The 27,281-nt window shown below is 40.5% G+C and overlaps 1 protein-coding gene across 1 annotated transcript in view; it reads right to left on the reverse strand.

Annotated features, from left to right (window-relative positions):
• Positions 1 to 27,281, reverse strand: part of LOC135709443 (roundabout homolog 1-like) — a 380,698-nt gene that overhangs the window by 22,150 nt on the left and 331,267 nt on the right. Inside the window, exon 9 of the mRNA XM_065231778.1 lies at positions 6,659 to 6,744. Within this exon, the coding sequence (XP_065087850.1) occupies positions 6,659 to 6,744 (86 nt within the window). The remainder of the gene's footprint in view (positions 1 to 6,658; positions 6,745 to 27,281) is intronic.

Genomic DNA, 27,281 nt, shown 5'->3' on the forward strand with positions numbered 1-27,281 from the left:
TAATGAGTACAACCCAACTAACAATTTTCACAATGTAAACGCTTTACTTATTTCATTTATACAGCCTCAAGCTGTATTCAAACGTTATAGGATATGAGGAAACCTTTACTCAACCTCTATACAAGCAAATCTGGTGAACTTAGTCACCTAACTAACATTTTCAGCTTTGTAAGCCAACTTTTCCAGCATTGTGCTGTAAAGTACAGTATGACCCATAAAAAAATGCGACATTGATTACAGCTTATTTTTGGGTTTATTTTAAAACTGTTTTTACCACTATTTTATATGCGTGTATTCGTTAGAATCTCTACTGTCAAGTGATGTAAACAAAACAGTGATTTTCGTTTTAAAAGTTTGCAAAAATGTACGCAAAAGAAATTGTTACCAGTTTGCTTCTCGCCCAAAAGTCAGTGAAAGAGATAACAAAGATCGTAGGATGCCACCGGTCCACTGTTCATCGAATTAAACGTTCTCTCCTTGCTGGACCACATCCACGGAAGCCAGGAAGTGGACGTCCGCGATCGGCACGCACTCCAGGGGTCATCAGATCGGTCAAAAGAAAAATAACGGTGAATCCGGTAAGATCGATCCGGAAATTGGCAAAACAAGCCAATATCTCCAACACCTCGATGCAACGGTTGGTCAAAGATGACTTGAAGGCTTCGTCTAGGGCTAGAGTGAAGCGCCACCTGATAACGAACCGGATTAAGGGACTGCGGCTTGAGAGATCTAAGCGGCTTCTCTCCATCTTGAAGAAGAAAAAACCAATAATCGTGTTCTCTGACGAAAAACTTTTCAACATCGATCCGGTGTCCAACACGCGCACTGACCGGTTTATTTCGCCGAAGAAGATCGAGGAGGTTCCTGAGAACATAAAATTTAAGTTTACCACCAAGCATCCTGCAGGAGTTATGGTTTTCGGAGCAGTTGCGTCCAACGGCTTGAAAATGCCTCCGGTATTCATCAAAGAGGGTCTAAAAGTGAATACGGAGGTCTACATCGGCATTTTGAAGGACCATCTGATGCCATGGATTAAGGTCAACTTTGGAGAAGACCAATTAGTCGTTTTCCAGCAGGATGGAGCGCCCTGCCATACTTCTAACAGGACCCAAGCTTGGCTCACCGAGAACCTGAATTTTTGGTCGAAGGAGCTTTGGCCCCCCAGCAGCCCGGACTTGAATCAATTGGATTATTCAATATGGGCCTATGTTCAGTAGGGTGCTTCATTCTGAAAAAAGTGATGAATTTCTGATGGGCCACCCTCCAGTTCGATTCATAGCCCTAAAATATGAACCTGTGCAAAAATTGGTAAAGATTGATGAAGGTTTAGAGGTCGCGCCAATGATTTGAAATTTGTATGGGAATTACTATGGAAGAATTTAAAAAATCGCTTATATCGCTATAACTTTGCTTCTACTTGTCCAAATGTCGAAAAAATTTAGTATGTTATTGCTATGGCAATAAACAAAAAGCCTATAGTTGCTACGCTCAGTTTTGCAGCGTATCAAGAATTATAAAAATGTGAAAAAATGGCAAAATAGGGTAAATTGACAGATGAATATGTACAAGGCAACAACGCCAATTTCATCGCAACAACAACAGGCTTGTTGATCATTGTCATGACAACCACATATTTTTTTTTTCAACGTTTGGACAACTACAACCAAAGTTAGAGCAATGTAAACGAAAATCAATAATTTCCCATACTAATTCACCAAAATCTCCATACAAAATCCAAATCATTGGCGCGACCTCTAAACCTTCATCAATCTTTACCATTTTTTGCACAGGTTCATATTTTGGGGCTATGAATCGAACTGGAGGGTGGCCTATCAAAAATTCATCACTTTTTTCAAAATGAAACACCCTAATGTTCAGGCTAAGGCCTGTGAAACCCCCCATCCCAGTGTGGATTCGCTCAAGTCATCCATTCGCAAGGCATGGAACTCGATGCCAGCGTCATATATTACGACCGTGTGTTCCAGATTTCGACCCCGCCTGGAGCAGGTGATCGAGAACCAGGGAGGACACATTGAATAAATGTATTCAAAACATGTCAAATAAACATGGGAAAGCAAAAATATATTTGTTTCAATCAGCAGTTTAGAAGGAATCACATTTAATTGGAAAAAATGTCCCATGTCGCATTTTTTTATGGGTCATACTGTAGTTGAAAAGAAGCTGCAGATACAGCTACAAGCAAAAGCTAGCAAAATAGTTTTGGAGAGCGTTTACTCAACTTTCTCACAACCATTATTCAATTTGTCACTCGCACTGAATAACATCAGCCAATAAACGCTAATGTCACTTCTATACACACACTACCCAACTTTCAACTTGTAGCTGCAAAACAAAGCTAACAAAGTGAATATATTACTCATTTGATGGCTTCTACACAACCAACCACTCTTGCTGAATAACATAAACATCAAAAGTGCTTTTTCAACAACTAAACAACCTGTACTCAGCTTATAAACTGTGTTAGAGCAAATTCGGAAGCATTTTCACAGTCAACTAGGTTTATTTTTAGACGTGTGCAGTTTTACAGCTTTTACTCTGCTCTTTTATAACTAGTCGAGAAAATTGATCAATGTGTACTATTATAAAGCCTCTACTCAGCGATTTTGTTGTAGAAGGGAATGTTGATTTGTTTACATAAGTTCAAAGTGTTGGCGTAGCACAGTTGGTAGTGTCAACGTTTGCCAATGGGGTCTTCTGCAGTTCGATTCTAGGTTCCGGTGCAGGGTAAATAATTTGGTGATGATTTGTAACTAATTTCGATTAATTTGATTCACAGCAAAATAAACTCAATAAATTCCTTCATAAAAAAGCGTAAACAGTATTTAACCCGGCTTCAAGAGAAAGCTGTGTAGTGATTATTGGAAAACCGGGAAAAGGTTGAATAAGCGCCTTTCAAGTTCACACACAACTAAACAGCAGGATAACAGCTGTATAGAAGCGTTAATGGATATGCAATAAGAGCTTCTCCCGACCGTTCCAACAGCCATAAGTAGCTGACTAAGTTCGCCAGATTTGCTTGTATAGAGGTTGAGTAAAGATTTCCTCATATCGTATAACGTTTGAATACAGCTTGAGACTGTATAAATTAAATGAGTAAAGCGTTTACATTGTGAAAATTGTTAGTTGGGCAGCTAATTATGGTTGTTGGGACAGTTGGGACAAGCTCTTATTGCGTATCCATTAACGCTTCTATACAGCTGTTATCCTGCTGTTTAGTTGTGTGTCAACTTGAAAGGCGCTTATTCAACCTTTTCCCGGTTATCCAATAATCACTACACAGCTTTCTCTTGAAGCCGGGTTAAATACTGTTTACGTTTTTTTATGTAGGGATTTATTGAGCTTATTTTGCTGTCAATCAAATTAATCGAAATTAGTTACAAGTCATCACCAAATTATTTACCCTGCATTGGAACCTGGAATCGAACTCGAGACGACCGCATTGGCAAACCTTGACACTACCAACTGTACTACGCCAACACTTTGAACTGATGTAAACAAATCAACATGCCCTTTTACAACAAAATCGCTGAGTAGATGTTTTATAATAGTGCACATGAATCACTTTTCTCGACTAGTTACTTCAGCTTTGTAAAGGAGCAGAGTGAAAGCTGTAAAACTACACACGTCTAAAAATAAACCTAGTTAACTGTGAAAATGCTTCCGAAGTAGCGATAACACAGTTTATTAGCTGAGTACAGGATGTTTAGTTGTTGAAAAAACACTTTTGATGTTTATGTTATTCAGCAAGAGTGATTGATTGTGCAGAAGCCATCAAATAAGTAATATATTCGCTTTATTAGCTTTGTTTTGAAGCTAAAAGTTAAAAGTTGATTAGTATTTGTATAAAAGTGACATTAGCGTTTTTTGGCTGTTGTTATTCAGTGAGATTGGTAAATTGAATAATGGTTGTGAAAAAGTTGAGTAAACGCTCTCCAAAAATATTTTGCTAGCTTCTGCTTGTTGCTGTATCTGCAGCTTCTTTTCAGCTACTTTACAGCACAACGCTAGAAAAGTTGGCTTATAAAGCTGAAAATGTTAGTTGGGAATTTAACCCATTTTGAAGTAAAGTAGGTTAACACATTAGATAGGTAAAAAAATACCTACTAATGAGTAACGTTTACCCACTAATGGGTAACAATTACTCATATATGGGAATTAGTTACCCATAAATGGGTAATTTGTTTATCCATTAATCTACTTTACTTCAAAATGGGTGAAATTGTGCCCATTCATGGGTATTTTCCAGTTAAAGTGCAGTGGAGGGATTCTCTTCTTCTTCTTTCCTTTATTTAACGTCGGTCTCTGTTCTGCAAGCTAGTGCCAATCACCGACGGGCATGGATTGCCATTCATTGATGGCAATCGAATGTGCAGGAAGGCAGCTTCCACACCTGCGTAGGATATCGCACCCATTCAACACACATGAGCCGGGACCAACAGCTTTACTTCCCTTCCGAAGGAAGACGTGACCAGCGATTTTACTGCCTCAGAAAAATCCCACCGACTCCGGCTGAGATTTAACCCAGACCATTTGGGGTGTGAGAAAGCTTCCCACTACACCACCGGCGCCAACGCAAAAGCTTAATTCTAAAAACGTGAATTTCAGTGAATTTAATGTTGGCCTATGGATCTAATATTGGGCACATGGCTAAAAATCGGCTATTTACCAATTTTATCAAGATGAACGCGTCATTGGGACGGTACTAATGGATATTTTTGGTCGCTATTGAAAATTTAGTCGATGGATGAATTTATGTATGGACCCAAATTAGGGGCATTTAGGACGACATTACATCCATTTCCCCTATAGGGGGTTTTATAATAAGGTATTCTGGAGATATCTTGCTATCCATCAATGCAAAGCACATCTCGGATATTTTCTTTTACCAACTAACTCAGAAATTATTCCAAATGATCGAGGATATTGATGAGGATTACTGGATATTTTTCACGACTTCAGGATGAATTCTGTCCAACAATTCTATTCACGTCTGTGAGATTTTCTGTCATGATACTAAGTTGCTCAAAAATAATATTTTGCCTAGTGTTCTGAAGATCTCTAATTATTTAATAAAACAAATCATGTCTCTAATTCTATTCTGGTAAGAAACTAGGTTAAAGTGGAATTATTCCAAAGGCCTTTAGATGATCAAGAAGCTGCATAAAGTTCTCTGGATAATTTTATCTTTCACTATTGAATTGAAGATATGTAACTGTTCAGTAAACCATGTCCGGTATACTCACTGTCATAAAGGTTGATCAGGAATTATTCCAGAGACCATCAGATGAACAAAGACCTGCATCATGTTCTTTGTATATTTTTACAATACTTGAGGCCGATCAGGTTTTATTCTGGTGGTCTTCAAGCATCCAGTAATTCAAATCTCAGATATTTTTCAGAAAGCAGATTGAACATGGATTATTCTAATGTCCTTCAGTTGGTCAAATAACTGCATAATGTTCTCTGGATATTTTGGTAATTCTTCTGGATGATAGTAGGTTGATCAAGAATCATTCAAAAAACGGTCAATTGATCAATGATCGGCATAAAGTCCTCTGGATAATTATTCAAGACTACTAGTATGTCAGGTATTTTTTTATTGATCTCCTACTATTCTGTACTTCAAATCATGTTAAGTGGGTAAACCCTCCGATGGAGGCCAGAAGTTGGAACGAATTTTCAAGGTGTGTTGGAAGGAACCTCCAGTAGAAGTTTTTGGGATCCGGTAGAAGACTGAACACTTATAAGCTTGAAGTCGACATAATCATCCGTAGGGGTTCTGATAGTGTCTTCTGGGGAAGTTAATTGGCTTGTTTTAAGCCATCATGAACAGGCCAGTCATGGTGGTTACTCATGATTACTCCATGAGTTAGCAGCTCCACAGAATTGTTTTAGGCGCAGACATTTCATCCAGCCTGCACCAATAATAAGAGATTGTGTGCAGCTTCGAGACCATCCGTCGACTGAGAATCTCCGCAAGTTCGAAGAATTTCAGGATAATCACAGGATCCTTAAGTCCGATCAATGGAATCTGGAAAATTTTGGGTACTCTACAGCAGTTCCGACAACTTGGGGGATGGGAATAGGTTCCACATTTTTTTCCATCGCAGAAACGTCCCGTTTTGTTATGCAAAATTATGGATGCACGTTCACATAACGCACGAAATCTTAAAAAAATAGCAATATTTAGGGGAGATGGATGTAATGTCGGCCTATGTGCCGTTAATGTAGGCCCATACATAAATTCAGCAATTAACTAAATTTTTAATATCGACCAAAAATATCCATTTATACCATCCCAATGACGCGTTCATCTAGATAAAAATGATAAATAGCAGATTTTTAGCGATGGGCCCAACCTTAGAGCCATTTCTCCTTGTTTTTGTTTTGGCTCATTCAGTTGATATCTCTTTTTCCATAAACAAATATGCTCATTTCTACAATATTATAATCTAATTCTGATCAACAAATTCAATTGCTCCTGATTAATTTCCCTCGTCCGGCCATGCATATCTTCAATGCAAATGTCTAACCCTTCATTAGCTGACAATTTATTCATACCGTCTTGCCAAATAATCCACAATTCATTAAGACATCAATAAGGCTCAGCTCTAGAAACGAACCGCACCGTACTTACCATCAAGTACGCACTCCAGGCGGATGCCATCGACTGTCCGGTCCAGGCTACGCACCGATACCAACCGCTGTCCTGGGCTTGCAAATCTGGAACCATAAATCAAAGGCCGAATCGTTAGAGCAAATGTTTAGTCCATGTTTTAAGAGTGGTAGCACCAGCAGCATCGTAGAGCAGGCAGCTCAGGATATAAGGAAGATACATTGCAGTGATTACGAGTGAATTTCTGGGTTGGATGAGGGAGGAAAGGATTTGCACAGCACCGGATTCATTTGGACAAGCTTGAAAATGTTGAACGGGTTGTTTTTGATAGGATTATATTTTCGGATTAAACAATAACCTACATTTCAGGAATAACATGGTGTTTAACGGGGGTGAGTAGGAGAAGGCAGCGGTCTCCAAAATTTGTTTCAGTCCTGTTTCAGGAAGCGTTCTTTCAAACAAGCATCTGATTATTTTGCCTGCCAGCTCAAATCAACAAATGCTTAAAAATACTTCGCATAACAAGACCCCATTTCCCCATCCGGATCGACCACATACTCACAAACCAAACGAAAATATTGAACAAGAATAGTGTTTGCATGCAAAGCAGCAGCAGCAGCAGCAGTTGGAAATACTTGGAAATTCTCTTTGACTAGCTCCTGGAGCACCACATTCGAGATCCTTATAATGCAACAACCTCCCCTGCTGCTGCTGCTGCATATTGCATGCACTCACTAATGGGAAATGGTCGTCGCTTTCCACTGTTCCGTTCCGTTCCGTTTGTTCAAATTCAAATTGAGACTGCTGCTGGTAGGAAAAGCTTCTTTTCTTCGGATCTCCAAGCAAAACAAGACACTGTGTACAAACTCGACATTTTACTTTGCCATAGATCTGTCGTCTTGTTTCGACCCAACTTGCTTGAGTGGAAGACGGTAACGAGAACCGGGTCGGGAAAGGATTCACACATTGAGGGTTTTTCCGGAGATCCTTAAAATATTGTGCCGGAAACCGAAGACAGTGCACACAACCCGCAATGCTTTTGCTAGTAACGGAACCAAGAGAGGCATATAAATATGCAAACTTTATCGGGGAAATATAATCGCAGGAAGAATGTGAACGGCGTGTTTGTGTGTGGTGCCGCCCCGAGGAGCTCAAGTGAGAAAGATAAAGGTATCAGGAAAAGGAGATCTCCGATGTCGGTGGCACCATAAAATGTAATTCATTGTTTCCGCAACCAGCCTTTCTTTCATATGTGTGTGTGTGTGTGGGATTTACAGTCCTAGGGTTTTGATAGAGCCAAGTGAACCACAGACAGGTTTATGGCTTGGTGAGGCTTACTTGGGCTCACCTCGGTTGGGTGATTATGAGCGAAGGTTGAAGAAAGTGCAACCTTGTTTCTGTTGTTCTTGTTGTTGGTTTGCGAGGGACTTCCTCTGTACAAGGTAGAAACCCGTTGGATTTGCTATTCATAAGATCTGGGAAACATGTAAATGGAGTGGAAAACACCGGTTAACCAGAACAGTTATTCGGAATTGTCAGAAGATGTCGTACGGCAAATTAGACTTATTTTAAAGTTTAAATTTTTATGATGAAAATGATACAGCGACTAACAATTTCTTCTAATGCAACGTTCACAATCTAAGTCAACGTGAGTTTCCAATTAGCCTCCACACCTTCTCTGTCGGTGTACCTACCAATTAGATCCCATTTCCGGGTTCCATGCCTGACTGGATCTGCTCTTATTTACGATTTTCATAAGCTTCGCCGCAAGTCCACGAACCCATAATAACCACTGCCTGAACCAGCAAAGCCATTCCAAAAGAAAGGTTAGGTACTAATAAACACCTCTCAATCCCCGCATCTTTGCTCCCATATTTAACGGATCGTTGCGCATCGGTTAATTTTGGGAAAACTTCCGCCAGCCACAGCCCAAATTCAAATTTTCGAACCGAGACAGCTCGCCGATGGGAGAACTACCTAATCAATAATCGAACCACCTCCGGGTCTGATGGGTGTACCATCTCTCGCTCTATCTGCCTCGGCTCCGTTTCCTCCCTGCACGAGCGCACGACTTACAATAACAGTAATTATGAATCGGTTTTGGGTGATTTATTGTGGCAGCTTTTTATGCCTTCACCTATTCTGGGTATTTTGTGGGCTTCACTTGAGCGGTCACGCGCGCGCTTGCATCTCGATGCGAGAGTTAATTGAAGGGCAGTCAGCCTCTGACACTGCCTAATGTTGTTGTTGTTGTTGTTGTTGTTGTTGTTGCTGGTGGTGGAAAAGTAAGTTATCATGTTTTTGGAAAATTAAAAGCTTGACTGCTCCAGAAAATAGGCCCCGCACTAATCAGTGGGTTCCCACAGATTTGATTTGATAGCACAGCTTTCGATGTGTCAAAATCTTGATAAGTCCCAAACTGTAATTACCATCGTTCCTCCCTATACAAACTACAGGCCAGCAAAGTCATTCTGTAATCATGGCCGATCATTGCTGTTATCGCCAGAATTACACTCGTTATCATTTTCGATTCGACTTCCTTCTTCTTCTTCACCCATCACCATAACACTTAAGCTACGGTCGGTTCCCTCGCTCGCTGCAATCAAGGGAACCATTTCCTCAAATACCTTCCACTGCTGCTGCCACCATTTCCCCCGCACAATTTTACGACCCAGCAGCCCTACGGAGGCCATTATTTGTCAGCATTTTCTTAAACTGACGATGGCCTCCCCTAGCTAGTGGTCCCGGTAGCAATATAGAACAAGAAGTCTCCAGTCTCACCTTTATTACAAACCAACAACGAGTAGTACGGGGACCGTCGCTGCTACCATGCATGGTACTTGAAGGTAGGCGGAAAGGTATGTACAGCTATCCCCCGTTTATACGAGACGGACTATTTATGGTTATTGCGAAGGACCTACGCAACCCGACAAAGACGATGACGACGACGACAACGACAAGTAGTAAGCTGAAGCGATTCAACCGGGTGTGAAGTGATTGGTACTAATAGGTGGCCACTTTCGGAGTTAATGGGAATGTGCAGGGAGCCGACTACGGCGCGATTGGGCTACCCGAGAGCGGAGCACTGTTTCAGTTTATTGGTGAATAATTGATGCCGACGATTGAAGCAGCGATGGTGGGGATCTTTGCTAGTTCAGACTAATCGTGAAATTAGTTTCTGAAACGAGTGTAGAGCTCGTTACTGAAATAAGTAGATCACCTTTTTCAGTAGTTTTTGGAATCTTACGTTTCCCGGTAGGGTGTATTGTTGCAGGGAATTTCAAAATTCTCATATCAAACATTTTTTTAAGGATATAATAGGGTATTAGGGTTTAATCAATTAGAGGAAAATTTCTCTAAAACTCCTACGTTTTGCACATTATTATAAAATTTCATGATGGGAACGAAAGTGGTGAAACAAGTGCCTAAGGGGAAGGATTTAGCAGGGCTGAATTTCATCTCCTTCAAAATTGGAGTTCCTAAGCATCTCAGAACTGCTGCGCTCTCGTGTGAAACATGGCCCGAGGGAATTAGATTCCGAGAATTCGAATCACCTCTGCTACTGCTGAAGGTGGAGGCTCTGGTCGGGATTCTTCGAATCAGCGCCTCTGGCATCAGGACACCAGCAGCGACACTTGAATCATCACCAGGACGCATTTTAGAAAGCAGTTTGGAGGGCCCCTATCTCCCCGACACAGTCGCGCCTTCTGGTGATCAGCGTCAACATAGTCGTCTCGGCCCTGTGTTCGGGGAAAGAGACGGGATTTTCCAGCCTGCTATTTCAGGCAAGTGTACATGCTATCCTGAGCATTCCTCTTCTGAAAAAAAACCTGAGTTTCAGCTGCTGCATACGATCTCATCAACACATCACACCTGCTCTGTTTTGGTCTTCGACATCATCAAGTTCACATACTCTTCATGGGAACCGGGACGCATGCAACTAAGCATTATGGAAGCCTTTGATCCCTCGGAACCAGTTGAGCTTGAAGCTGTTCATCGTCTTCACAGTCGTCCTGGTCCTGGGTTCGGAGATGGTGACGACCCGAGCAACACACATGTTCTATAACTGTTTATATAACCTTTATATGACTGGTTTTGGTTGTAAAGAAGTTTACTCAACAATATTCTATGAAATTGTGTTACTTGGGGAGGTCCTCCAGCCTGAACGTACAGGCAAGTATTTTTTTTTTTTTTTTTTTCTTTGGTTTGTTTTTTTCGTCGATTTTGTTTTCCGTGCTGAGCACCAATGCTACCGACGTACCAGGAAGGCAGCTCCCACACCTGGATCCTACCTATCGACCTATCAACTCATGAACCGGGGACCAACGGCTTTACTTCCCATCCGAAGGAAGGCGTGATCAGAGATGTTATGCCTCAGAACATCCCGGCGGCGCCGACTGGGATTGAACCCAGGATTGCTGGGGTGAGAGGTAATCACGCTTACCACTACACCACCGGCGCCGTTAGGCAAGTATTCACATTACCGTTCCATTCCTGACCCTGATGGTTTTCCACCTTCCAGCACGGCTCCTTCGTTAAGACAACAACCATTAGCGCATCATGGAATCTGTCAATTACACTCTAATGCTTCGTTACCGAGTATTGCCAACGAAATCGCTTGTGAGATTATGCTTAATGACTCTATCGTGGTGTCATCCCCGGGACGTAAAACCCTAAAAACTTTGGAAGCCCCGTTTCCACCCGTCTCATTGAAATTGGTATTACATACACGCTTCCAGGTTCAAAAAAGTTCTTTTCAGACCTGGCACGTAGGGTTTTTTATCTAATTTCCGTCCTACTAAGCACAACTCGCGCTTTACCTCTCTTTTCTGAACGAGTTTAAACAAAAAATGGAATATTTCTGTCAAAGATGACTTCTAAATTCATTTCCATACGTACCGTTGGATTTGATAAAGAGTTACAAACTGTTGAGATATTGTTTAAAATCTAATACTGCTTCTTGATTCTTTGATTCATTCATTGATTCATTGTTTAAAATCTAATACTGCTTCTTGATTCTAAATTCGTTCTACGAGTTTCAATTCCGTCCTAACGCATTGAAACACGATTAGATTTTCTTCGTCCTACGGATAAACGTACAAAAAGGGGATTCGCTAGGAGTGCTTCTTTTATTTTGAGAACAATGAGCGTAAATATTCATACAATGCGCTCTGACAGGATTTATGTTGAAGCTAATGAATTAACGTATCGGAACAAACCTATTATTGATTTGTGCACAGTTAAATCATTGATATTATTGATCGATAGAACGGAAATGGGCGATTACGACGAAGTAGCGCTCTTCCCTATGTGTTTATGTTTATTTTTTTAATTCTAAAAGTTTGATCCTCCAATCCATGAGTTCCGTAGTTTTGATTTTCTCTACGCTTTGCATCTCATTCCGTGATGCACATTTGTCATAATACTTCCTTCAATGAACACAAATTTTCGTGCATTGCCATGGTCATCTGGGAGGATGTTCACGTCTAGTGCTTTCCCCAGGAACAGTCGCGGCCACCAACTACCACCCGTCCAGTCTTGGGCGTATCCAGCGAGGCACCTTTCATATAGCTCACAATTTCCGACACCGGCTAGAGACCAGTAGCCGAGAACTTTTGCAAGCGGATAACTTGTTGATTCACGTCAACGTCGGCCACCGAATCACCAACAAAACTCGCGACGGACACATTATCAACACGTTCCCGGGCCAATTCACCAACCGAACCGATCTCTCAATAGAACTACACGCCGAAAGTGTAGCATCTGAACTCGGAGAACTGGACTTCCCGGAGGCAATGAAAACCGACACCGAACAATGGAACTGAAGCTGCGTCGTATATTTTAGAGACAGGCAAAACACGATATATCACAAAATGATAACTTTATGAACACTTAAAACTAAATTTCAGCATACAAATTAATTTGCTGGCGAAAAATACGCAGCAAAATAAAAACATGTCAGCTTTCAAGTGCGGCCTACTGCGATCCATCGGAAGTAGCCAGTTTTAAACATGGATCAAAATCCATTATGTGACGATTCAAATCACATGAGAATTCATTTACTTCCTCTATGCTCTGTTTAAGAAAGTTGTGTCACACCTGACAATGAATAAATAAATAAATAAATAAATAACTATATATCAACATGAAGATTCATTTTTGGATAGGTCCAACCAAAATTCCTAACTCCAAAGGTTGTTACAAATTAATTTGTAATTCCTACCTCAGGTTGCCTTCACCTTCTCCAGCGTCCCAACCAGTAGATGGTGACGCAGTACCTCTGACTACTACTCATGTTGGCTTGATAACACCGAACTCACTCTGCTAAATCGGCGGTAGTGGAGCAACAATTGAATGCCTCCACTCACCCGTTGAAAAAACAAAAGGTGATGGGTCGCCAAAGTCTGGATGCAACCGCATGCTCCGAAAAGGCCTCGCAAGCAAGCTGGTGCCAGCAACCACACGGAAAGGTTGCTTCAGAGTTATCCGTTCTCGGCACTCCCCGAAGAATCAGATATAAATCCAGTAGAGAAACGGGAAAAGTGCCTCCACTGTTCACCTCGACGAAGGAACTCGCGTTGCGCAGGAATGAGCTGGCTAAAAATCAATTCCGTCCGCTGTTCAAGCTGTGCAGCACGGGGATCAAAATCAGCTCGACGCTGGTGGACTACAACGCTGTTGGCACTTTTATTCAGCTGAACCGGTTTGAGTTCTACACTGAACCACTGAAAATGGTGATCCGTGGTCTTCCAAATCTCCCTGTTGCGGAGATTAAAGCGGAATTGGAGCACCTTCATCTGCAACCAATCAACATTTTTCCCATTGCGAGACGTGATGAAACCAGTGCATTCCGGGACCAGTTGTACCTGGTGCCCTTCGATAAGGACTCCACCAGGGCTGCTCTGCGGCAGATTCGCGCGCTGTTCAACATCGTGATTCAGTGGGAGCAGTATCGCCCTCGGCACCGTTACGTGACACAGTGCACTAATTGTCTGGCATTTGGACACGGTATGAATAATTGTCACATGAAGGCTTGTTGTGACAAATGTGCTGGGGCTTACAATACTACCGCCTGCAAGAAGGAAGAAGAAGCTGAACCTAAGTGCGTGATAGGAGATGTCCCAAGCGAGCGGCCTTCATCTAGATCCGACAACAGGCTTCCACGAGGAACCAACCCGGTCGCCACCGCAATAATCGTGCTCCTATTGTCAACAAGGACACGTTTCCTGTGCTTCCGGATCGTCATATGGTCCCGAACCTAGCATCGCTTCCACTAAATCAGCGCCCCCCCGTTGCGAACCGTTCAGTTCAGCATCGCCTCACTGATGCTGCGGCCCAAACGAGCCATGGCTCTATTGCCCCGGGATTATCGTACGTCCGTGCTGTGTCAGGTGAGTCAGAAGAAAACTCTTCACTCACAAGCGACGAACTAGTGATCCTCGTGACTGAGGTGATCATAATCTTGCGCACCACCAATACACTACCTGAGCAGTTATGACCCTCGTACAAAAGTATGAAACGAGAAGCTATCAAAATAGCCAACTGGTACACTTGCTCGCTCAAGAGCAAAATCATTGTGTTCGTTGATTTCCTCAATGAACATACCATAGACATCGCTGTCATCACCGAAACACACCTGAAGCCGGAGTTAAATGTTCACCTCCCCGATTTTCGGCTCGTAAGGCTAGACCAGACCAGCTCCTGCGGAGGAGGAGTGGCTATCGCATCAAGGAGAAATATTGGATGTCGACTGCTACCGAGTTTCCAACTGAATTAATCGAAGCGGTGGGTGTGGAAGTCTCCACTCCTGTCGGCCCTATTACCATCATTGCAACTTACTGTCCCAAACAAGTCACCTTCAGGGACGGGTCGGCAGCAGATCTGCGAAGAGACATCATCAAACTAACTCGACGCCGTGAGAAGTACATCATCGCTGGCGACCTGAACGCCAAACACCAGGCTTGGGGCAACAGTCGACGCAACCAAAACGGCACAATCCTGAATGACGACCTGCAATAGGCTCACTAAAATATGATAGCTCCAAACTTTCCCACCCGATTGAGCCGGTCTGGCGTTGACTCCACCATCGACATCTTCGTCAGTAACATGGTAGACAACATCTCGCAACCTGTGACCCACCAGGAGCTGAGTTCAGACCACGATCCGGTGGTGGCCGATGTGGGCTCATCCGTCAACCGCTACCAAGCTACCCGACGCAACAACCATCGCGTCAGCTAGGAACAGTTCCAACACTGTGTCGACTCCACTGTCGACTGCGGTGTCCTTCCGGAGACGCCCGAAGACGTTGACCGGTGTCTGCATTCCATCGAGGAGGCGATATCCCGGGCCAGGGAACAACACGTGTCAGTATCCAGACAGGTGAGCAATACTCTGAACATAGACCGTCCACCAGCTGACTCGAGTAACAAACATTCTCAGACGGAACAAGTCTGTTTCGAAGACATCTGCCATGGCGTTGTTGGACGTTGAAAAAGCGTTCGACAATGTCTGGCATGATGGTTTGGTGTTCAAATTGCAGCACTATGGTCTTCCAATCTTGCTAGTGAAGATAATTACCAACTACCTATCGAACAGAACGTTCCGAGTCTATCTGAATGGCATTACATCGGATGCTGGGGTTCCACAAGGAAGCATCCTTGGCCCCATTATGTTCAACCTGTACACCTCCGGTATGCCGGCTCTCCCTGATGGTGGATCGTTGTCTCTGTTCGCAGATGATAAATCATCGTAGGGTCATCGGAGCTCTGACTGCCAAACTTCAGAGAGGCCTGGACATCCTGTCTGAATATTTCAACACTCTAAATCTCCCAGACTTGTTCCGTCGGAGAATAATAAGATCTGCCTGAACGGCGCAGTGGTGGAATGGTCGAAAGAGGTAGTCTACCTCAGCTTAACACTAGAAAGCAAGCTGATTTTCAGAAACCACGATGACAAAACCAAAACCAAGTGTAACATCTTGATAAGATCACTGTATCCACTCATAAACAGGAGGTCTACTCTATCCCTGAAAAATAATCTTGCTGTCTACAAACAAATCATCCTTCTCGTAATAGAATACGGGATGCCAAATCTGGGAGAGTTGAACCAAATGCCATCACCTTAAACTCCAAAGGATCCAGAACAAGATCCTTAGAATGGTCCTAAACAGTCCTCCGCGGACTAGAAATTCTGAGATCCACCTCCTGGCTGGAATTCAGACATTAGAAGAACGGAGAGTATTCATACTAGAAAGGTTCAGAGACACTTGTCTCAGATCAAATCATCAGATCATACGTGAGTTATGCTCGTAGTTAGGTAGGTTATCACTTTTTCAATTCAAACAAAACACACCCCCAAAGGGGTATTCTGTAAACTAGTTGAAAAACGCAAATAATGAATTAGAATATCAAATGAAACAAAAATGAAGAGCCAGGTAGGCAAATCAATTAATATCTTAAATCAATGTACTATCATAATCAACATAATTTCATTAATATTTATTGTTTTACAGTAAGTTGTTTGCAGCAGGCTACAGAAAAGTTTAGTTATTTTCTTTTATTATTTAAAAAAATGGAAGATTGATCCCAACGCTTCCAAGACTCAACTTATAATATCTCCACATAAGCCTAGAGCTTCCTTTTTGAAACCTAGTAGTAGTTACATAGTCACTATGAACGGAGTTCAAATTTCCTGGTCAAACCAAGAGAAATATCTTCACCCAACCGAGGGATGTAAGATTCGCTTACAATTATGTGGGATTCATCATCAGAAGATGTTAGTGGAGACCGCATGAACCGAGGATGCAATATACCTAGCTGCGGTCCAATGCAAGAGAATTGGAGACCGAAAAATGTGGAGTGTATTAGTGAGTGAAATGAATTATGTCGAAAAAAATTGGAAAAAGGTTGCCGACTGGGACTCGAACCACGAACGTTGCGACTATCAGACCTGTGCTTTCTCCACTGCTCTCTCCATGCTTCTGAATAAGCCTAAAAGCAAACAAGAAGCGCTCATTTCCTCTCACACTTGACTTCGTATGCTTTTTCTGCTGGAGAGATTCGAGGCAAGTGTGTGCGTCGTTCTGCTATGTTATACATAAAAATCAAGGCAAATGCTTGCTTGGGTAGATGAAAGCACAGACAGAACACGAAATAAAAAAGGCAAAAAACCATTACATCGCCTGCAAGGTCAGCTTCTAACGTTCGCTCGATGTTCATGAACAGAGGATGATAGGAAATGGAACTAACATTCATTGTAATTAATTTTTGGTTTGCGTGTTGGATTAGTACTTGACCAAAAATAAACTTTTAAAGATCACATTGAGGACATTCAAGCCAAATGCAATAAATCAATAAAATGTTGGTATTCTCTTATATACAGGAAATCTAAACTGATGAACTCAGATGAAGAAACAACTTCTAATATGCAAACAAGTTTTTAAAACGGCTATGCTTTAAGCTGTGCCAGTTCGGTCTAGCTGTTGCACTACAAAGGATTAAAAATTAAATTCTGAAGATGATTTTGAAGTTGCCTCGCTGGTGCAGTACTACCGAGGTATATGTTATTTCGAATGTTGAGACTTTAGAATAAATGTCCTTCAAAATATTTAATGATTTCAGGCAAAAATCGTTGCAATCCTCAATTGCTACGATTAATTTCCATTATACTTATATAAGATTTACTTAAGAGTTAAGACTATGTAAATCGTTAACTTCACGCAGAAGTAATACAAAACATATAGTCAAAGTACATAACTCTGGATGGGAGCTTACCATCAATTACTATCATTGGTCGAAAGGTACAGTAGCAGCACCTACCCTACCCGTGTCCCCTCGAGATTGTCAAGTCAACGATGACAGGAGCACATACCGTGGTAGAGGTAGGGTTACCATATGGTATCCTAAAGGAGGACATGTCCTCCTTTTTAAACATTTTTTCACATGTCCTCCTTTTGCCTCAAAATATCCTCCTTTTTAATCCTTGAATATTTTCAAGCAAAATTTTAATAAATAAATTTTTCATTTTATTTTGACGCAACCTCATCCTATTTGAAAGGTTTTGAAGTTATTAAACTGACGTTTTGATGCAAAACAGTTCATTAGTTCATTTCCATTTCATGTACAGAACCGGTCATATTATAAAGGGTCTAGTATAGGAAAGAAGCGGACTGGCTGGTTTTGAGCCAAACGAACTGTCAAAGCCAGAGCCAACCGAGCATCGCCTATCTTGATTCCATTGGCAGTTTCGCTAGAAACATCCCATCAGGCAGAGGTTGCCAAGGCAGTTTGTTTTGAATCTGCTCCTCTCTTAAGTCATATTAAAGGACTAATTGTAAAGTGTTTGTCTGTCCAAAAAAAGTTCAAAGAGCTGTAATTTTTTAGTATGTGCATTTAAATGGCTGAAATTTGGGCTGCTGATTGATCAAATATTCAAAATTTACCGGTATTTTTTAGAGCGATGATGAGTTGACTCTACATGAAGTATGATTAATTTCAGTAAAACGAGTCTTGTTTGAACACCGTTTAAAAAATTGTAATATTTTGAAGCACAATTAATTCTTAATTTCAATTCAACTTAATAAGTTCATACCGTTAAATTTTTATTATTTAACCAACCAGCAATAACAATTTCAGAATTTTCAATACCAATATTAAAAAGTTGCAGCTCATTAAACTTGTTTAGAGGGACAAAATTCCAGCATTAGTACCCTAATATGACCGGTTCTGTATACATAAATTTGAAGGCTAGGTAGTAGGGTAGAGCGCTACTTAGTCGTAATCGTCCATTTCCGTTCTATCGAGCAGAAAACATCAGTATAATCAATGATTTCACCGTGCACAAATCAGTAAAGGGTGATACGGTCAAAATTTGGTCAATATCAACTTGACGTATTTCTTTCAATTTTGCATTTAAAAAACCTGAACACCCCTCATTTTGAAGGTGTGTGTGTGTGTGTAGAATGTTGCTCCTATTTTGATTTTGGAATTCACTCTTCAGTTGTCAAAATGCCGTCCAAACAAGAAGAGCAGCGTATCAAAATTTTGCTCGCGCATCGCGAAAATCCGAGCTACTCGCACGCAAAGTTGGCAAAATCGCTAAAAGTTGCCAAATCAACCGTTGCAAATGTAATTAAAGTGTTTGGGGAACGTTTGTCGACAGCCAGGAAGTCTGGATCGGGGGGAAATCGAAAACCGGAAGCCGCTGAGACGACAAAGAGAGTTGCCGGTAGTTTCAAGCGAAACCCTAACCTCTCTCTCCGAGATGCCGCAAATAAGCTGGGTGTATCGTCTACAACCGTGCATCGAGCCAAAAAACGAGCCGGACTATCGACTTACAAGAAGGTAGTGACTCCAAATCGCGATGATAAACAAAATACGACGGCAAACTGGCTTTCTGCGGCGAAGAAGGTGGACAAGGTGGCTGTACAAAATCTGATGGCAGGGGTCAAGCGTAAGGCCCGGTAATTCGGATTTGGAAAAGCGGAAGCCTAACTGAATATTTTTCCTGAATTTTATACTAATTGAACTTGAAAAAGAAATTTAATTTGATTTTTTAAATAAACGATTTCACCGATTTACACGCGTTTTCCCTTGACGAAATTTTGACCGTATCACCCTTTAATACAACTGTACTCATGCGTTGGTTCATAAGCTACAAAACAAAGCCTATTAGAGCATATTGGGTGAATATTTACACTCATTGTTCTCAAAACAACAGAAGCGCTTCTAGCAAACTCGCATTTTCTAATGGCGTTTCAATGCGTTTGGACGAAATTGAAATTTGTAGGACGAATATGGAATCAAGAAGCAGTGTTAGATTTTTAACAATATCTCAACAATGTGTGGCTCTTTATCAAATTCAACGGTACTTTGGAAAGGGGAATAAATTTAGAAGTCATCTTTGATAGAAACATTTCATTTATTGTTAAAAACCCGTTCAAGAAAGAGAGGTAACGCGTGAGTTGTGCTTAGTAGGACGGAAATTAGTTCAAAACCCCTAGTATCCGTTAGAAAGGATTACTGCTTTTTAATTGGACGTAACCCAATAGACAAACTACCAATTAGCGAAAGGGAACGTCATTTATTTTCAAATTTATTCGCTTTAAACGAAAAAAACTGCTTTTGAATTTCCAAAAATTTATGATGTCCCCTTTTTCCTTTAAAGAATAATGATTATAATCGAATTGATGACGACTACACTACACTACACCTTTTGAAAATCATAAATTTTGAGTAAGTGCATATGTTTTCAAAACGTTTGATAAAACTCGTTGTCTTCCTCCATTGATGATACAAAATATATACTATGTCCTCCCTTTTCTCTAAAATTGAAATGAAATGTCATCTTTTTCAATTTTTTGAAATGGTAACTCTAGGTAGAGGCAACAATAGCTGCAATTTCCAAACCTACGACTGGATGCCTTCCTTCAGATAACAACTTGAGTGCGGTAAAATCGATAGAATTGTTTCAAACGCATCATTGGTACATGAGCAAGTCGGCGATCATCTCTTTTTGTCAGCGGTGTTGGGTGGGGGGTTGGAATACCCTTCACCATCCCTCGTCAATGGGAGAGTTTGGTAAAGAGAGATGATCAAACCGATTTGCACCTTCCTAAAAAGTTGTCCTTGCTCGCTTTCTACTCTCTATATACAATTTTCACACTGCCGTACTCTAACGGAACTATCCACTCTATACTTTCATCTCCTCATCTATCGTATAAAAATTACCACTTTAGTCTGTTATTTGAAATTAGCATCTTCAACTATAAGATTTAGTTTTAGTTTTAAGTTTTAAGATATCAATTGTTATACTGACAAACAGGTATAGAAAATCTGTTTAAAATACTTAATTGCCAAGGCAGACGATCTAAACGCTTAGATATATATCATAACAATTAAGGCTGGTAAGTTGCTGTAGTAGCTGGAGCACCTGCATTAAAATGGAATGTAATTTAATTTAAATTTGGAACAAATAAAGAGTTAAAAAAAATCATTATCATGCTTATGATCACGAGCATAAATCTCATTGTCAGACAAGTCACGAATGACCTTAAAATTGTAAAAGTGATAAAATGGCTCGACATTTTTTGTAAGCCAAAAAACGCATTTCATTCAATAACTGATAATCTTAGTTGAAGTCACTTCATGCATCTGCAGCCCCTCCATCGACAAGCTGATATACAGCATCTATGAAAACGAATCACATAAAATTTAGCTTTTTGAACATAATTGAGCACGACTTCTTTTGCATACCGAAGCAATCCCGTTGCTCGACTATGCAGCCATGGTGACAGATCATGAATCGTTCGGAAATGCAGCTGAAATGGCCACAAAAGCTCCGGCGTGGTGTGGAATGCCGCCGAAGATCGAAATGACTGATGATTTTTCGTTCGATTGTATCTCCCTACAGCCTTCTAGATAACGAACGACCGAGTAGAGAAAAACGATTTCTCTCAATCATCCGAAAGCGATAGAGGCGTACCCAAGACGACGGACGATGCGGCACTATGATAGTGAACTCGTTCGGAGATGGCATCACGGTGATAGTGTGATAGGCATCAGTTTTCCCTGTTCAAGTTCTAGGCTCTGCACAATCCATGACCTAGACCAATGCTCAACCACGTCTCCGTTGCTGGAATGTATGCATAATTATAAATGCACAATCTCGCTTCCAAATAACAACAACCGACCCGGGATGCAACAGATAGCTCGGTCTCTCACTATGAAGCTTGGTCGGTTGGCGGTGATTCATTGACAGTACAAAAGCTCAATCAACTCTTAAGCATCATTAGGTTATCTCTTCATCGGATCTTGATTCCTTCGTCGGCGTCCTCGTCGTAGACCATCTACTGAATTTGAAGGGGTGCACCGCCGACGGAGATCTTTCTTCTCCTTTGCGGAAACTTTCATCTCATCTCATCATCTCGGGCAGTCGAGAACTTGGCTTTTGCCGGCGCCGCCGCCACCGTTGGTATCTTCCTTGCTACTAAGAGTCATTTTCAACCAAACTCGTCGAGAACAAGCGAAGCTCATGTCCCGGGACGTATGGCAGCTGCCGCGGACGGGAAGGGTGGAAGGAAGATAATTTACATAATGACATTTAATTGAAAAGTCTGTTTTCAACTGCAACCGCGACGAAGACGATGACGACGGACAGTTAGACCCGCACTTCCCAAACACCCCCACCGCGTGAGGTTCTACCCCCATCTGAGCTAGACGCTTTTAGACCGTTAGTCAAGTGCTCACCGAAGCCATCAGGGCGCGATTCAATTGTCCGTGTCCTCGTCCGTGAAATCTTCTTCTGTGGGGAAAAGTGGTCCTGCCAGAGCGAATGTGGTGCATTCAAATATAATGCCAGTGAATGGAAACTCTCTGCCCGAAAGCAGCGGGATTTGATTGATTACAGTTTAATTTGTTTTACTTTGTAGAAAAACGCTTGCTCGGGCGCAGGAGGAAAAAGGGTAACTCGGTGAAATGGAACGACAGGAGCACTTAATGACGATGATATAATGCTATTTAAGTGATATGGCATTGTGCTGGAAGAGCGTTTGTGAATTCTTTATGTGGGGATTTGCAGCGGGGTGATTATTTTTGATGAGACCGGGGGATTGGTTTTCGGGAGCAGTATTATTGATTGGTCAATGGTGATTGATCGTTTCCGCTTGAAAACAAACATCTGGGGGAGAATAGATTCATTGATCAATATAATCACTGCGTTTAGGATTTCAACGTCTGTCATTAACTTTGTATTACAAGTGGTACTCTTGGAAACCCATTCAACCCCTTTTGAAATATTCATATTCATATTACTTTGTTTGAAACAGGTTCGTTGTGTCTAGCATCAGTGCTGTGTTCCTAAAATTTGAGCTAAGTAGTCGCACCCAATATTCACCAGCACTCTTAAAATATAAATCTGCCTAAAATAACGGTGCATCCGCCCCCGACGTTGATGATGTTGTTTCAAATAGTGTATTATGTAGTTTATATGGTACGTTGCAAAACATTTGTACTTTATCGAGCAGCACCGTACTCTACAGCTGGCGAATGTGGCATTTGCTTCACAACAAACACCCGAGGGGTGGAAAATCTCATTAATGTTCCTTGAATACCTACAAAGTTCCTTTATCCTTTCTTCTTGAAATGATGATTAGTTTCCGAGAGTTCCGTCAACATTTTCCAAGCACCATCATTTGTGTTTTCTTATTTATCTCACTTTCTCCTAATTTCAGGACAAACCTTGAACAATTTTTAGAATTTCCCTAAACATTCGTGGGCAAAACAAAGTTCCCAAAACTACCAGTTTGTTATCAAATCAAAACCTCCGCAGTATGAAGCCCTTACTGCGCTAACCGAAGCAATGGCGCAAAGGACTTTTGTTTCTCCGAGGCCCCCTTCTTAAGTCACAAGTACTTGGCTAATTAAGGGGAAGATTATGGATATGATGATCGTTAAAAAAAAAGAACAAAAAATTAAAGTACATAATTATGGATTCGCTATATGCGTTTTACTCAGAACATCTCTGGCGTTTTACAGATCATTGCCAATTTGGTTTATACGTTGCTGTTCAATTCATGCTGAATGAGGTGGATTTGTGATATTTTGAGTAGTTATAAATTATTACTGCTGTTAAGAAAGCATAAATCAATCGCCAGCATAAAAGAACAGCAACCATAAAAATATATGTGGAATAATGCAATTGGCACATCTCATGTGGCTCTCGTACAAGAAACCTTACTTTCGTAAAAGAAACTTTTATCTAGGAAACCTCGTGAGCCTAACTTTTGCTACTTTTAGCAAAAGTGGAATGCCAAACTCCTCGAGCATGAGTCAATAACGCAAATGTTGTTACGCAAATCATTGAGATAAGAACCAGATATGTTTGTGCTATTACTACTGATGTTACCTTTGGAAACCTTAATAAGTAGGCAGTACGTTTACTGTTTCAGTGCCACGTTTTTACGTTTACAGCAGGTTCTTGTTTTAGACGTTCCCAAGAACTCGGGACATTACTGCCGAAAGCATTAAATCAGTCCAGAAAATTTAACACTTTTTGGAAGTGAGTCTATCTCTGAGCGATTCAACATTTTCCCTACTGAAGACAAGCTTTTTTGAAGTTATTAAATATGTTATGAGCTGAATACACGTCCAGGTTTCCAATTTTTCTGAAGTGATTTAAAACTTTTGTAAAGTTCAGTACTGTTTGAAGTTATTCTGTACGTGCTATTTTTTATTAAATGGTGCAGCACTTTCCAAAGTGATCCTAAACTTTTCTCAGTACTTTCTGAAGGGATTCTAAACTTTTCCAAAGTCATTGCAAACTTTCGTAATATATTATAATGTCAGCATAGACAGATTTCATTTTTGGAAACGTAACAACAGTGCACTCTCTACAACCCGAGTTAAAGAGTTATCGAGTTATAGAATAACAATCTCATACAAATTCGCTATCGCAGTAGCCATGACACTCATTTTTATTATGGCTATATAACTCGATATCGAGTTAGTGGACATCGAGTTGCTAAGAGTTGACTGTACTTCATCTATGTTGCCAAAATCGAAAGTTTTTTCGATGTGTCACAATTAAGTGGCTTAGCGATAAGAATCAATACACCCTTAAATGTATTCTGTTGAAAACCCATTGAAAAATTCGTAGAAGTGAGGAGTATTTCCCGGTTTTTGACGGTCTAGTTGACCTACATTTGGAAGCGGCCAGCGATTTGATTGTCTATCGTTAAATCTGATATCTCCAGTTTTTATACATTGCAGATGTATGCTAGTGCAACGCATCGTGTTTTGCTTCTTTGTTAGGTGATCTGGTAATAACGGAGTAGCAACCGTGAGCGGTTAATCATTCTCATGCTCAATTATGTCGGTACTATTTGAAGTGATTCAGTACTTTCTGAAACATTTCTGCAGTAATTCAGTACTTTTCAAACTGATTCCGAGATTTACTAAAGTGTTTCAGTACTTTCAGAAGAGATTTTAAACTTTTTTTAAATGATTCTGTGATCTCCAAAGCGAATCAAATAATTATATATTTTCTGAAGGGATTCCAGACTTTTCTGAAGTTATTACAAAGTAATTCAGCTCTTAAAGAAGTGACTGTAAACTTGAATAAATTTATACAGTACTTTCCGAAGATTTGTGAAGCTGTTCAGTTCTTTCCGGATCTTTTAGTTTTTACGATAGCGATTACAAACTTTCCGGAAAGATTGAGTATTTTCCAAACGGATTCAGATATTTTCTTACGTCATTCAATACTATCCGAAGAATTTCAAAGTTTTTCTGAAGTGATTTATTACTTTCAGAATTGATTTCAAACTGTTCAAAAGTGATTCAATTCTTTCTGAAGTGATTCAGTACTTTCAAAAGTGATTACAAACTATCATAAATTATTCTGTACTTTTCGGAGTGATTCCAAACATTTCTGACGTGATTCAGTACTTTCTGAAATGATTCAGCGCTTTCCGAAGCGCCCAGTTCCACTTTATGAACATTCTGATTTGATTCAGTATTTCCGAGGTGATTCCGAACGTTCCTGAAGTGATTCTGTGCATACCTAACTAATTAAATTATTTTCGAAGTGATTCCGTTCTTGCGGAAACGATAACAAACTTTTTGGGATGATTCAGTACATTCCAATGTGAATCCGAAATTTTCTGAAGTTTTTTTTCTTTATTATAAAGATTTTAATAAAGACAAATAAAAAGTTAAATGAAGTGAAGTGATTCAATACTATCCGAATAGATTCCGAGCTTAAAGTGGTTGAACACTTTCCGAAGTGATTCAGTGCTTTCTGAAATAATTCAGAACTTTCCAAAGTGATCATGAACTTTTCCAAAGTGATTCCGAACATTTCTGAAGATATTCAGTATTTTCTGAAGTGATTCCGACCAATTCTAAAGTGATTCAGTGCATTCCTAAGTGATTCAATTATTTTCAAAGTGAACTTTCCGCAATGATTCAAAACTTTCCAAAGTGATTTCGAATATTTATTAAGTGTTTTTGGTCTTTTCTGAAGTTAATAAGTACCTTTTAAAGTGATTCAGGACTTTCTGAAGTGATTTCAAACTATTCTGAATCGATTCAGTACGTTCAGAAGTGATTCTTAACGTTTATAAAGTGATACAATACATTTCTAAGTGATTCAGTAGTTTCCGAAGCGATTGAAAACATTTCTGAAGTGATTTACCACTTCCGAAGTGAGTCCAAACTTTTCTGAAGTGATTCAGTACTTTCGTAAGTTATTCCGAATTTTTATGAAGTGATTCAATTATTTTCTTAACACTCCGAATACGGTGGGTAAAATACTTTACGCCGACTACGAAGCCTCCGAAAAACGTGTAACAGCAAGTTTTCAATGACATAACTTAGCCATTTCTTGATGAATTTCAAAAACTGTGGTACCTCTAGAATTCCTAGGCTCGGTGGATTATTTTAATTGCAAAAAGATTTAAAATAGGGTCGTCTACTTTTTTCAAAAGTGAAAAGAGTCGTTACACAGCAAAACAGAAGTGATAGCTGAACTAGTTCAACTAAGCGAGAGCGCAAATCGGAACTGAGCGAGAGCGTTCGATTGCTGTGTGACAGCTGAGCTAGAGCTATGTTGAGCATAGACTGATTGAACTGAGCGAGAGCGCGAACCAGAACTGAACGAGAGCATTTCGACAGTGAGTATGCAAAAGGGCCTATACGCGATGATCGATTTTCTTCGTCGATTTTCTTTTTTGTTAATAACTTGCTAGATTTACCGTTTCTCGGTGCGTTTGCTGTTGCTTTTGATAGCCAATACAACCTGTTACTACTCTGCATTGAACAAATTCTAGAAAATTGTTTCGCTTAGCTGTAGCAATGCAAAGAGAAAATCGATGAAGAGAATCGATCATCGCGTATTCGCCCTTATGCATGCTCACTGTCGATTTGATTGTGACAGCTGAGCTAGAGCTATGTAAACGATTGAACTGAATGAGAGCACGAACCGGAGCTGAACGAAAGCGTCTGATTGCTGCTGCTAGAGCTACCCCGAGAGAAAACATATTTTTGCAGATGATGTTTGTTTTTATTGATAATTGAAATAATTTAATATTATTTTTAGTTGATTCATCCTAAGATTGTATTAAAGCTTTATTTTTTAAGCATTGGTCTTTTCTAACAACCTAAGCTTTGGTTATAACAATCTGTTTTTGTATGAGAATAACTTTGTCGATGATTGCATTCTACTCCTCTTCATATCGAAGCAATATGAATTTATGAATTGACTTCTACTATGAACGTCGTTTCAAATACAGACAAACTCTATTTTCAGTTTGAACTTACGTCTTATATTATTTATTTAGAACTAGAGTTTTTTTCTTCTCTCCTTGATAGTTGAACAGAGCGACTGGTGCTGACGGAAAATATCTGAGTGCTATTTGATGAATGAACCAGATATAAAAAAAATGAATGTGACTGGCAGGAGAGCAAGAGCGTTAACTACCAACCAGCGCTGCCAGGTGTACAGAAATTTATACACAAAAAGTGAGCTGCTGGCTTTAACTTCACCAAACCAGCATCATATCAGGCATAACATTTGAAAACGGCACAAAAGCATTTGTAAACAAACTTTCTAAGGCCCTTTACACGCGAACCAAAGTACGCTCACGCAA

Source organism: Ochlerotatus camptorhynchus, unplaced genomic scaffold (assembly GCF_037179485.1).
Source record: "Ochlerotatus camptorhynchus isolate MF236.1 unplaced genomic scaffold, CSIRO-AGI_Acam_v1.1 ptg000361l, whole genome shotgun sequence".
NCBI lineage: Eukaryota > Metazoa > Arthropoda > Insecta > Diptera > Culicidae > Ochlerotatus > Ochlerotatus camptorhynchus.